Source organism: Pleurodeles waltl, chromosome 6 (genome assembly GCF_031143425.1).
Source record: "Pleurodeles waltl isolate 20211129_DDA chromosome 6, aPleWal1.hap1.20221129, whole genome shotgun sequence".
NCBI classification, from domain to species: Eukaryota; Metazoa; Chordata; class Amphibia; order Caudata; family Salamandridae; genus Pleurodeles; species Pleurodeles waltl.
Genome location: NC_090445.1, coordinates 1,504,878,361 through 1,504,892,579, shown reverse-complemented (window position 1 = coordinate 1,504,892,579; position 14,219 = coordinate 1,504,878,361). Strand labels below are relative to the sequence as shown.

The 14,219-nt window shown below is 45.6% G+C and overlaps 1 protein-coding gene across 2 annotated transcripts in view; it reads right to left on the bottom strand.

The window, feature by feature from the left end:
• Positions 1–14,219, bottom strand: part of MORN1 (MORN repeat containing 1) — a 980,804-nt gene that overhangs the window by 729,481 nt on the left and 237,104 nt on the right. For both annotated transcript variants that reach the window (XM_069240989.1, XM_069240990.1), the window contains exon 7: positions 6,032–6,128. In XM_069240989.1, coding sequence (XP_069097090.1) covers positions 6,032–6,128 — 97 coding nt within the window. The remainder of the gene's footprint in view (positions 1–6,031; positions 6,129–14,219) is intronic.

Below are 14,219 nucleotides of genomic sequence, written 5' to 3'. Positions count from 1 at the left end.
TTTCCTTTCTCTTCTTGCATATATGAGGATTTTGTAAAGTGAACTACGTGAAAATGTTGCTCATGTGAAAGGAAAGACTTTAGGATGCTATTTTCTTTTAACACAAAACAAAACTTGCATACCTATAAATGAACTGTACAAATATTTTAAAAAATATAAACTGTTCGGAAAGCAGAAACAACGCACTTTTTTATTCTGAAGTGTGATGGAAACAAGATTTTAAAACAATTCAATACACATTCAATGACAAATATTTGTTGGAATCTAAATTCTACACATTGTTATTTGTGCGCTTAAAGGTTAATCAGTAAAATTGTAAGTGTGTGGAAATGTAGCGGTCATTTCAATGGAAAATGTGCTGTCAGTAAATGACAGTGTACTACCATGTCATGCTTTAGTGATATATTTGTGTCAGTGTGCTCATAAAAACAACACCAGCTATATACTCCAGTCTTACCACTCTCCCACTGGGTAAGTGTGGCTCAGTTGTGACACTTGTTCTTTGTGTGATACCTGGATTTTTCTGAATTTTCATGACTTCAGGGATGTAACATTGATGGCAGCACCCCCAGTCTGAAAATTGTTACAGTACCGATGTCTACTAGGGTTACAAGAGCTCTTACAGCACTGGGAGCTTGCTGTTTAGCTCTCTCCAATTTCCTCTGCTGCAGAAGTGAGACTTCAAGTCAAAGAATCCATTAAAGCACTTGCAGAGGCATTGCAAAGGTCACACTGCACGTGCACTAAATGGCCGAGCAGAGCGCATGCTCACTTTTGTAAATGCGGTGTGGGCCATTTGAACCTGGCTGCATGCCGGGAGCAGAGGTCAAATAAGATGTTATGCCCATGCTGCTGAGGGGCTTCTGAAGACATGACAGTCACAGCTATCACTCTGTTCAGTGTGACGGGTGGAGGGCAGGCAACGGAGATGGGTAAAAGAACATAGACTTTCTTAGGACAGTGTGCTGCAACTGGGAAAATTTAGTGTTTTTTGCTACATTTTGTGCTAAAACAAATGCACACTTAACTGTAAGACAACTTCTTGAGGCTGCTAATACACACTTTTTCTATACTAAGACCAGAAGGAGGACTAGTTATCCTTCTGACATCTGTGGAAACTGGCCAGAATCTTCGAAAACAAGATGTTGCTCCCCAGAGTGAGATACTGATGGGGGGGGTGGGAACTCAGGTAACTGTTACCAACAGCTTAATAATAGAGGTGAATGAGCCAACAAATTAACAGGGAGAGCTCAGCCAATGGTCTGCTTTGACTCCAAGAGCCCATCTTGGCGCTGAGTCCACAAATGAGCTGAGACTTGGGGAATTTACCATTAAAATCATGCAACAAATACTATGTAAAATTGTAATAAAATGTCATCAACATTTTTTTTTAAAGTATATTCCTTAAACATACGTTTCACCTTAGTGAATCCAATTATATCACTGCATTGAGAGCCATTTATTTAAAGTGATAGTTTTAAAACATGAACTTAGAAACATTCATGTCCTTACCTGACCTTGACGAAAATATCATTTAACTAAGAGGCAAGTAAATTGTTATGTGCATTTGTCAGATTGAGACAAAAAATAGACCATTGCATCAAAATAAAATTGACCCCATTAGCAAATCAGATAGCTAAAAAAGTGGCCCATATTTGCAAATCAGGCAAGTTTTTAACTTGTAAAGAGATGCTGTATGAGCATTTTTCGAGGTATGGATGACTGCATGCATTTGTGTTTGCTGAGGCAATTATTGCAGTAATATCAGGAGAATCAACAATAAAAGCTGTCCCACCTGGCCATAAAACAGGCCCACAAACATCTAAAAAACAGAGGCCCACATACTGATCTATCAGACCAGCCCATCAACCACTGCCTAATTCCCCTATAGGCCAGTCCACGCAGGTCATGTGCACCCTATATGTATATATATTGGCTATATTCATATATACGAAGAGAAAAATTATAGTCCATTAAGTCAAACACAAAAGAGATTTCTGTGCATCACACTCCTCATATTTCAAGCTTTTCTAATGTGAGATAATCAAAAATTGTAGGGACCATAAAATAAAATATTGCATAGGCTTACACAATTTGGTCACGTGGCAAAGCCAGAAGTGATCCTAGGTTTTCTGGTTTCACATTGTGTAATTCAGACACTAGATAAGTATACTTTTCTCGCTCCTGTTTGACATTAAATTTTAAGCTTTGTCTTTCATTCCTGGTGCATGAGGTTAGAGCCTGGGTAGAAGAGAGAAGCACATCTTGTACCTGTACTGTGAGTGAGGGGAACTGAAACTGCAGCCAAATGCAGCACACTGGGGGGTCATTATGAGTGTGGCAGGCTATAGACCACCAAAGTCGGGGTGTCGGCCTGGACCACCGCCAATGCGGAGGTCCAACCCCCCACATTACAACACTGGTAATCGGACCATCAGCTCCGCCAGGATCTCTGATCCCAGTGATCTGGAGGTGGTGGCAGTCCTAATCCGCCAGGGCAGTGCTGCAAGCTTGCACAGGTTGGCCTTAGAGTACCACACTTGTTCCATGTACTTCAACAAAGTTTGCATTGGCTGGCACTGAAGTATTATAACTTGTGCATGTCTTTGAAGGAAACCTGCACTGGTCCTGCAGTATCCCACTTGTTACTTGTGTTTTTGGAAAGCTTGTGATACTCCTTATCAGTACTGTATGTCCTTTGCGTCCTTTGCACGTGAGTCAAAGACCCACTGAGCTCCTGTTCCATGTGCTCTATATATTTCTGTGTGTTTTAGTTCTGACCACAAGACTTTTTTAGCTGTTTCACAAGCCACATTTTTTCTCAAAACTAAAACATAATGTTGCTTAGAAAATATTTGCCTCATTACAACCCTGCCAGGGCAGTTTTGTTGGAAGCACCGCCAACAGTCTGGCGGTGCTTCCCTGGGAATTACGACTGTGGCGGAAGCATCGCGGTCACACCGCCGGGACTGGCGGTTTCCCGCCACTTTTGTCCTGGCGGTTTAAATCCCAGGGGATTACGAGTCCCCCTCCCGCCAGCCTTTTCATTGGGGTTTGAAACGACATGAAAAGGCTGGCGGAAAGGAGAGTCGTGGGCCCCTGCCACTGGCATGGGCAGTGCAGGGGCCCCCTGCCACGGCCCCATGCAGCTTTTCACTGTCTGCTAAAAGCGCGACGTGTGCAACTACACCCGTCGCACAGCCGCAACACCGCCGGCTCCATTTGGAGCCATCTCCCGTGTTGCGGCCGAGATCCCGCTGGTTTCCGCCCGCCGGCCCAGCTGGGATCTCCAAATAGACCCATCAGCGGCTGCCGCCCGCCAAGGTTGAAATGAAGGCCATTGGCTTTGGGTATGCCCACTTCAGTTATTCATCAGAGAGTGTGAACTGCATATTGGTTTGATCTTTCAGAAGAGCATGGATACATTTAGGCAGTGGTTCAGCCCTCTTCAGACACTGGCTTTCTTGTCAGTGTTTGGCTCTGCCTAGTAGATGATCACTGGTGTTTAAGATGTCAAGTAGTCTGAGTAATAGCATTTTGCCTACTTACTCTGTCTTACTCAGCATCAAGAGGAGTCTGACCCCAGGTGATATTTTCTTTAGTTCATCTTTCAGCAACTCACCTGAAAGTGCAGACTAATTCTAATTGAGTAGTAAGAGTACCAGCAGCTATGCTGCCATTGCTACTGGACCAAACCTTTCTTATGCAGCGTGCAAGGCATCTATGATGCAAGCTACAAAAGCATGCCACCATCGTGAAACAGCATGGAGCATACTCTATCATATCTTTACTGTTCCAAGATGGCATATCTGTGAGAAACTTTTTTTTATTTTATTTTATTGAAGCTCATGTACTCCACATTTAGTTGGAATGTTTTTCATTTGTTTTTCTGAATTTCTTTCTTTCGTTATTTTAGCATATGGTTGCACTACAAAGAAAACCACTACCTATTATTTTCAAGGCAAGTAGAACTTAGAATCTTCCATATAAAAGTCCACAAAGATCAGACTCACACAGTCTGCAGTGCTGGTCCAAGTGTGACTGATATGAGATCATATAACCTCACTGGACATTCAGGCTTCAGTGTAGTTAACTTCAACAGCTCTGAATCGTACAAATGGACCAAAGCACCAGATAATTCTCCTGTCCCTTCTATGCCACCATCTGTCCACTTCTGCTCCTTCTTAGTAAGGGGTGTACCTGTGTGTGAGCGGTGTGCCTGTGAGAATATAGGATTAACATTGTCTTTTGTGAGTGCAGGGTTAGTGGTATACAGTTTGTGCCTGTGTGAGTGCAGAATGGGCATATGTCTGTGCGAGCACATTGTGGGGGGGGGGTGTACTCATGTGGGGGTAGCAGTGTGAGTGTAATGGCATAACTGCATTTTGTGTCTTTGTGTGCATGCACTTGACAAGGGCCAAAACTATTGGCATTTGTATGGTTTCCTAGGGTTATGGATTTGACTTTCAGAAATGTGGTGAGGTGAGTGGAAATGCAGTGGTGTGTATGAGAATGTATTGAATTTTGATATGGCAGATGCAGACTATGTCGAAGAAAGTTGAAGAGTGTCAGGTGCTGCTCACAATCTGAGATATCTCCTAAGTGAGGAGCCCTGTTAGTTTGATGGCTCTGGGCTCATGGCAACCTAGCTACTACACCACTTCTACCCCTTCCACAGACATTAGAAAGTTTTAATCCATAGTCTGTTTATTTTTTTTTATTACTTTGTATGTATGCATATAAGTAACATACATGCCAACATTCTAAAAGAGGTAAGTGAAAGAATTTGACAAAATAACCGATAGAATGTATTTCTCCTATTGACTTCAGTTGGAGCAGAGTCAATTTCAGGCAGGAGACAGCTGAAATAAAGCCATTTCTGGCTACGAAAATCAGGAGTCTCCCACCTGAATCAGGTCTATTGGCATGTAAGATGTAAGTAAATATTTACTACACATATACACACAATCCTCATGCATGATTGACCGGTGTAGGTGACCCTACCCGTTTATCTGTGGCCGCTTCTGTGCCTACCCTAAAAATCCCTTCTAGCGACAGCTGTACTAAATAGTGTGCAGTGGCACCAGGGCTCAGAGTGCTGACGGCCAAACGAGCCAGGTTAATTGCTGTATTTAGTGCCCCAACAGCAGTTAAATGGGCCATCTGCATTGCTTGCACCAGGGCCCATGGCATCCTTCCTATGCTACTGCAAGGAACTGGTATGTAGAATCTTACACTGCACAGGTAGGATATGCTCTAAGGAGGTTGGCATCAATACTATAGCAACCAAATATTGCTTCTGAAGTACAACCATTTGGAATGTTAAAGGTAAGACACATACTCTAGTAAGCGCCGGATCCTAACACCCATGACAAGGGTCCAATTCTGGATCCCAATTACTTATTCGACCAGTCAGAACTTGAAAGAAATCGTGCTGGGCCTGGTGGCCTGTTTTTTCGCCATGGGTGGCAAGTCCCCAACATCCATCCGAAGAGACCTTTGCATTTATAATTTGTGCAATTACTCCAGCCCTGAAACACTGCTTTCAGCGCCCGACTTGTCTGTGAATTGATCAAATAAAAGGCAAATAAAATGCAATTACCCTTTCGAAGACGAGAACATTGCCACCTCATAAGCCTCGGCGAAAGCCCATTCCCGCCACCCAAAAAAACGGGTTATTTCTCCGCACCATGAATATGCAGTTGGTTTGAAATAAATAAAGGACAAAACAACCAGCATTATCCCTCCACGTAGGAAATCCTTTTTGTTCACACTGACCTTTTTATATTTCAACATGGTTTCGTGTTTAATGTGGCTTGGCGCGTTGCCTCAATTTCATGCATTTTTTTTCATAAAAGGGCCTATTCAGGCCGGCTCTGCGCGGGCTTTCATGGCGCAGTGTTACATCTGTCAGACTAATTGAGCGCATAGTGGTATGGGAGGCTAACACAACTGGGCAGACCATATTAATCAAGGCGGTGGCATTATGTTAAGGCGCGTTAATAATTGGACAGGAGAATAAAGTACACACCAGCGGGATAGCCATTGATCCAGAGCCCGTCGTAGGTGACACCGGAGCAGTGAAGGACGGCCCCTTGCCCGCTGAACGTGTCGCTTCGCCACTGCCCCTGCAAAAGAAAAATACGCACCGATTTTACATTTAAATTGTGACAACTAGCAACTCCATAAAGAAGGGATTACGACAAAGAGGGCCACAATAGCCCGGCTGGGTGGCCATCGGACCCGGACGGCTAGTTAGCACTGCGCCTCCGCCCCCGTCTTTTTTTTTATTAGACGCTGAAAGGGGACCACACAATATTTAAGATTATAGGTTGCGCCCTCTGAAGAATTGGTTTTCCGGGGTGCTCAGTGCCTTATGTCATAAGTAAATATCTGCTGTGAAAAGAGTGACTGCAATTGGGTTACTGGGTCCAGGCGCGCTTCGACATTCCCCTGGCGGCCATTTTAAGTTAATATAACAGTCTAGGTGTAAATTGCTGCATGGGGAGGCAGGGGTTTGGCTACAACACACATTTTGCAAACGTTGTACTACACATGAAAAATTCAGCATGAGATGCTAACATATGTGCTGTTTTATTCGTAAACTAAAAGGTTCACTGGAGAATATCTTGGCGCTAATGAATACCACAACTACTGACAAAAACTAGTAGACATAACACACGGTTAATAATCCTGAAACATATGACGTGGAAACTGGAATTGAAGAGATTACAAAAAAACAGGGATAGCAGTTACTGATTAAAAGGCCCCGTCTTCAGACACTTGAGAAATGTCAGAAAGGAAGTTATTTTTTTTAGTGTACAGATCTACCAGTGTGTTGTGGCTTCCAGTGAATTAAAAGAGATCGATAACGTTTACGTTACAGGTTAATTCATGCCTGAAAAACAACAAGCAAAAATCAACAAAACTCTGTTTAGAAATATGTAATATCTTGGGGCAAAAGGAGAGCTTTTTACTCACAAGGTATAGCTGTAGAGAGCCTCACAGCAGCGCAGTCTATTGGTAAGCAAGAACCAGCTTCATTTCCACTGACTTATCTAGGATAGGTAGCAGGTGCTATTAAGTATAGAGGTTCTTGCATGTTTTGACAAATTTTGGTGTAATTCATACAGTTCACCTGCTTTTGCTCACTGTTCTTTCAGCACATCTGCTCCAAGTGAACACTGATGTTTTATGATGGTTTAGAGCGAAATCATAGCTTAGAAGCTCGTAAATGAAGAGTACAACCGTGCACAGTTTTGCATGATGCTGTTGTGTGGTCTGCACCCAATTGGTCTTGGGCTTACATAACTATCAATTTTCCATGAAGGCAAATTTTACTTGAGTTGCGGCAAGGGGAGATCTAGTTGAGGTGTTCTATGGGAATGTGTCTAACTGGAAGAGCAAGAAAGTGGGTGTAGGAAAGTTCCACTGTTGGCATGGTTACCCCCTACCTTTTTGCCTAGTGTTGATGACAACCGTGACTGAAAGTGTGCTGGGATCCTGCTAACCAGGCCCTAGCACCAGTGTTCTTTCCCAAAATCTGTACCTTTGTTTCCACAATTGGTGCACCCTTGGCACACAGTTAAGTCCCTTGTAAAAGGTAACCATGGTACCAAAGGCCCTGTGACCAGGGAAAGTCCCCAAGGGCAGCAACATGTATTATGCCACCCTAGGGGATCCTTTACAAAGCACATGTACACTGCCTTTGCAGCATGTGTGTGCTGGTGGGGAGAGAAAAGGCAAAGTCGACATGGCACCCCTCTCAAGGAGCCATGCTCACAAACCACTGCCTGAGGCATAGGTAAGATACCCCTCTAGCAGGCCTTACAGCCCTAAGGCAGGGTGCACTATACCACAGGTGAGAGCATAGCTGCATGAGCAATATGCCCCTACAGTGTCTGAGTCCATTCTTAGACATTGTATGTGCAGTGTAGCCATATGGTCTGGGAGTTCGTCATTACGAACTCCACAGGTCCATAATGGCTCCACTGAATACTGGAAAGTTTGACATCAAACTTCTCAGCACAATAAACCCCCAATGATGGCAGTGTGGGATTTATTGAAAAATGCACACAGTGAACATCTTAGAGATGCCCCCTGTATGTTAGCCAAACTGCTGGTGGAGGACTGACCGGTCTGTGTCAGGCTGCGACTTTTAGACAAGTTTCTGACCACATGGGGTATGAGCCTTTGTGCACTCTGTGGACAGAAACAAGCCTGTCCTTGGTAGAGGTGCTTCACACCTCCCCCCTACAGGAACTGTAACACCTGGTGGTGAGCCTCAAAGGCTCAAGCCTCTGATTACAGTGCCCCAGGGCACTCCAGCTAGTGGAGTTGCCCGCCCTCCGGACAAAGTCTACTGTGGGGAACAAAGATAGCAAACAGAGATGAAGCGAGTTCAAATGCAGTCAAAATGTCAGCCAGATTTGTTGTGTTGGGTTTTATGCACCAACATGACATTTGTGTTCTTGAGAGGTGCAACAGCTTGTCTGAACCGACCATTGTTCTCAAAGGAGACCAAATAATCTTGGATCCACAAACAGTGTTGGGCAGTCATCAACCATCCTGAACTGTACAATCTCAGTTGTGCCTTATGCAAATGACCTTAAAAGGTGTTCAGTTGTTTGTGGTCCTCTGAGTATCCTTGTCATATGATAAATTATGTTGGATAACTGGGTCATCCTCTCGTCAGTTTACAATTTATCATTATTGATTCAATAACTTCCGGCAGAATGTAGAAGGTAGTGGAATGAGTGTCTGGGGCCATGGGTGGACAGATGTAAACTAGTCATCTGATTTCTTGAGGCTGGTCACTGTTGTTGGGGGCATGTCGAAACATTCAGTTGCACACTTCTAGATCATGCTGGAATAACTAATATTTTTATATCAGAAAAAAAGAAAGAAGCGTCTAGTTTAGATCGACCTCAAAGGGTTGCCTTGTGTATGTGAAAAAAATATTTCCATTTTAGAGGACTGTTTGCCAATTGAGCACAGTGCTATGCAAATACTTCTATTATGCACTTGGAAACCTGGTTCTGAGGATTGAGAGAAAATTCAAAGAGAATAGGTCTGTGTGCCTTTCATGTAGAGGCGAAAGGAGAAGTCAAAGCGGATCTTGTGTATGATGTAGAAACAGAATGGAAATAGTCTGCTGATTGGTGGGTGTGGCCCGAAGGGTAGCATACACTTGACTGAAATACTGAGCCAGTGGTTTGGTGCCTCGGCTTTAATCTATCAATTGGAGATGCTACTTTAAAACACTTTCCAACTCACAGTCTTCTGGCTTTAAAGTTTGACATCTTGGCATATCTTGTGAGCTGCCAATATATCAGTGAATTTCAATTATAAGTAACACACATTAGTGTCTAGAATTTGTAACATTGCTTTGAGACGGCAAGGCCTAAAACATATTACAGAGGTCAGTTTGAATCTAATAAACGTAAGAATTACTGCACGGTTAAATAGCAGTTAATTAGATGATATTCAAGTACAAGGTGATTTATATCTTCAAATATAGCTCAATGTCTAAAACTGTGATCAGAGTTCCCACAATTAGACCAAATAGTGGTTAAATCTGAACAACATTTCATATCATTCGAATTTAAGGTATATTTAAGGTGGAGAAAGGGCTGTTTCATATGTGCATTCCCAGGTCAATTTCCTGCTTTATGTTCTCCTCAGAGTCTGGTTGGGGATGGAACGTAGGAAAAGGGCAGTTGAATGGCATTTCCCATTACAGGGTGAACATATTCTATTTGCCCTTCCTAGTTTACCTGGCTAGAAGTGGTCTTTTTCCCATTAAGGTAATATTGAGACTGTCTTTACACTTTCATTTCGCTCACTGAAAGATTTTCATCTCAACGTCAAGGAGTTCATGGTTGCTCTAGGGGAGTGGTGGGCAAAAATTCCGCTTTGCTGGCGAAGTCCGCAGAGTTTTGCCCACTCCGCCAACCGCTGCGTGGCAAAGTTTTTTCTAATGTTCAATTCACCAACAATAAGTTGGCGAGAGCTGGTGAGAATTTGGGTTCCCCTACCCCAATTTTCGGGGGCTAAAATGCCTCTCGGCGAGATGTACAAGTTACTTACCTTTGGTAACAATATATCTGGTAGAGACATATTCTAGTTGCAGATTCTTTACCTTAGAATTTCCCGCAGGCATCAGACCTGATCCAGAGATTTTTCTTCGAGCAGTACCCCTGCGCGCCATCAAGTGGCATCAGTCGGCTCCGTGGGCGTTGGTGGCATCGTGGTCGCTGCAATGATGCTGTGGTCATATATACACGCCACCATGGCGCGCGGACGTCAGTTTCTTTTCACGACTTTCCACACTAGTAGCGTGGAGCCATGAAGTACACTGAGAATGGTACGCCAAAACTAGCGCCCTTAAAAGGACGTTCCTGTCCCTAGAAATTAGTTCACAATGTAGGAACGGTAGGCAGGTCGGTAAGGAATCTGCAACTAGAATATGTCTCTACCAGATATATTGTTACCGAAGGTAAGTAACTTGTACATCTGATAGAGACTTCTAGTTGCAGATTCCTTACTTTAGAATAGATACCCGAGCAATACCATCCCTGGTGGTGGGCTGCAAACTAAGATCATTCCAAAAAGTCCTGCAGGATCGAACTGCCAAAGTAGCCATCTCTGCGGACCTGACTGTCCAGGCAGTAATGCTTGGTGAATGTATGCAAAGATGCCCACGGTGCCACCTGACAGATATCCAGGACTGGAACTCCGCTTGCTAACGCTGTTGTAGCATCAGTTAGTCTGGTTGAATGAGCGCGCAAACCTTCAGGCGGTTGCTTTTTTGTCAAAGCGTTGCACACCTTGATGCAGAGGACTACCCATCGCGAGATGGTCTTCTTCAATCAATTAGAAATTTGTAAAGCGCACTACTCACCTGTGAGGGTCTCAAGGCGCAGAGGTGGGGGGGGTTAGGGGGGGAGTGCTGCTACTGCTTGAACAGCCAGGTCTTGAGAAGTTTCCTACAGGTAAGGAGGTATTTGGTCTTAAGCGGGTGGGTGAGAAGAGTGTTCCACGTCTTGGCGGTGAGGTGCAAGAATGATCTGCCACCGGTTTTAGTTCTACGGACGGCTGAGATGGTTGTGCGGGCGAGGTAAGCGAAGCAGAGATGTCGGGGTGTAGAAGGAGAGCCGTCTGTTGAGGCATTCTGGTCCGGTGTTGTCAGTGCTTTGTGAGCGTGGGTGAGGAGTTTGAAGGTGATTCTCTTGTTGACTGGAGGCCAGTGCAGGTCTCTCAAATGGCCTGTGAGGTGGCAGTGGCGGCCGATGTTCAGGATGAGGCATGCAGAGGCATTCTGGATACGTTGGAGCCGCTTCTGGAGTTTGGCCGTGGTTCTCCACTGCCCTTCCTTTCTTTGCATCCACATAACCCACAAAGAGTTGATCGTCCACCCGGAAATCTTTGGCATGATTTAAGTAGAAAGCCAACACTCTTTTTGGATCCAGGTGATAGAGTCTCTCCTCCTAATGAGAGGGATGTCAGGGGATGTAAAATGTAGGCAAGGTGATTGATTGGCCTACGTAAAAATGTGTCACCACTTTGGGCAGGAAGGAAGCTCTGGTACAAAGCACCGCCTTGTCAGGATGTACTGCTACGAACAGTGGTTTCGAAAAGAGATCCTGGAGCTCACCTAGTCTGTGAGCAGAGATGATGGCAATCAAGAAGACAGTTTTAAGGGTCAAGAGCATAGAGGACAGTTGTGGAGCGACTCAAAAGGAGCACAAATGAGGTATGTGAGAACCAAGTTCAAATCCCACTGGGCCATTATGAATGGGATAGGAGGAAACATATGTGTGAGTCCTTTGAGAAACCTCCCAACAATGGGTGATTTGAACTGAGAAGGTTGGACTGGTAAGCTTAAAAAAGCAGAGACGGCAGACAAATATCCCTTGAGGGTGCCCAGAGCAGAGCCCTGCTGGGCAAGAGAGAGAATAAAGAGGAGAACCTCTGAGAGAGGTGCAGAGAGGGGATCAACAGACTTGTTCATAAACAATGCCACAAAGTTATTCTAATGACAGGCATATACCGTTTTGTGGAGGGACGCCTGGCTGGCAAGATAACATTACGAAGTTCGGGCGGAAGGTCGAAAGCCGTCAACTGCAGCCGCTCAATCTACACGCAAGGAGCCAGAGACTGGCCAGGTTCGGGTGAATGACCTGCTACTGCGACAGAAGATCCTCCCAAAGGGGCAGTCTGATTGGAGGATCGATGGGCATGCTCCATAGCTCGGGATACCAGATGCTTCATGCCCAGTCTGGAACCACTAGGATTACTTGGGGCCAGTCTTGCCTGACCTTCTTCAGAACTCTGGGCAGAAGTGGTATTGGCAAGAAGGCGTACAGGAGGCCTGAGCTGTACTTGTGATGAAAAGCGTCACTGAGTGAGTGGTGCGTTGAAAACACCAGCGCGCAAAACAGCTGACATTGCCTGTTTTCTGCGGAGGCGAACAGATCGAACCAAGGCTCTCCCATCTGCCGAAAGAGACCTTGCTCCACCTCCAGATGGAGATGCTATTCGTAATCGACTATGCATCAATGGCTGAGTTTGTCTGCTCTGACGTTAAGAGAGCCCGCCAGATGTTAAACCACCAGTGAAATGCCCTGGCACTCCAGCCATGTCCAGAGGCGAAGAGCCTCTTGACAAAGGGTCTACGACCCCACTGCGCCCTGCTTACTGCAGTACCACATGACGGTGGCGTTGTTGGTGAACACCTGCACCACTTTCCATTTGAGGGAAGGAAGAAATGCTTTTAATACAAGTCAGAGCTCCAAAAGGTTAATGTGGAGCCCGGACTCTGCCAGAGATCAAAGTCCTCTGATCTCCAAGATCTGAACCATGTCAGAGAGATTCTCCTGATGCTGCGCCCACTGGAACTTCAGTTCCCACTGCAGAGCCCGCATATACCATCTGGCATGGTGGACCAGCAGGATGCAGGAGGCCATGAGGCCCAGCAGCCTCAGAGTCATTCTCACCGAAATCAAGGATAGAGGCTGAAACATTAGGATCAAAGCGTGAATATCCTAGATTCGCTTTTCAGGAGGATAAGCCAGAAACTGAACTGTGTCTAGAACATTTCTGATGACAGGGAGCATCTGAGAGGGAGTCAGGTGTGACTTCGGCACGTTTATAGTAAACCTCAGGAAATGCAGGAGGTTTGCCGTGGTCTGGAGGTGGGAGATGACTTTCTGGGGTACGTCTGCCTTCAACAGCCACAGTCATCGCGGTAGGGGAAGACTGGAACCCCTAACCTGTGCAGATGAGCTGCAACCACTACCTTCACTTTCGTGAACACCCAAGGGGCGCTGGTAAGGCCAAAGGGGAGTACAACAAACTGAAAGTGCTTGTGACCTACCACAAATCGCAAGTAATGTCTGTGGGCCAGCAGGACGGAAATGTGCAAATAGGCATCCTGCAAGTTCAGCACTACCATCCAGTCTCTAAGGTCCAGGGCAGAAAAGACCTGAGCTAGGGTTAGAATGTTGAACTTCTCCTTCTTGAGGAAGAGATTAAGGGACCGGAGATCTAGGATAGGACGCAGGCCCTTATCCTTTTTGGGCACGAGAAAGTGAGCGGGAATAACAACCACAACCTGCTTCGGGCATAGGGACCCTCTCTATGGCTCCCTTGGCCAAGAGAGCCTTGACCTCCTCGCAGCGAAGTGCCTTATGATCCTCGGAATAATGATCGTATGATGGCATGGCTGGAGGAGAAGTCTCTAACTGGAGGGAGTAGCCCCTTCAGACAATTTGTTACACCCACCTGTCCGTGGTAATAGATTCCCAGTGGGGCAGGTAATGGCGAATCTTGACGCCAACTGGTTCTGGATGTTCCGACAGACTAGGAGGGCTAGAAGGCAGAGGAGGGGGCGTAGATGGACTGGGCAGCCCGCTGGTTCCTTGATCCACGAGCTCGTGGGATCCTGCATCCGTGGCCACGCGGGGACTGTACAGCATGCGTGGGATCTGTGGCCAGGTGGAAAGGAACGTGGTTGGGTGCCCCTTCTGTAGCCACGAAAGGAGCACAAGGCAGACTGTGGAGGGCGAGGAGCCGCTGCGAGGCCAAGGGACCAAATGGTAGCCCTAGAATCCTTAAAGCGCTCGAGCGCTGAGTCTGCCTTGTCTCCGAAGAGACGGGTGCTATCAAAAGGCATGTCCAGAAAGGAGTGCTGGACATCCCCTGAAAAGTCAGACTTC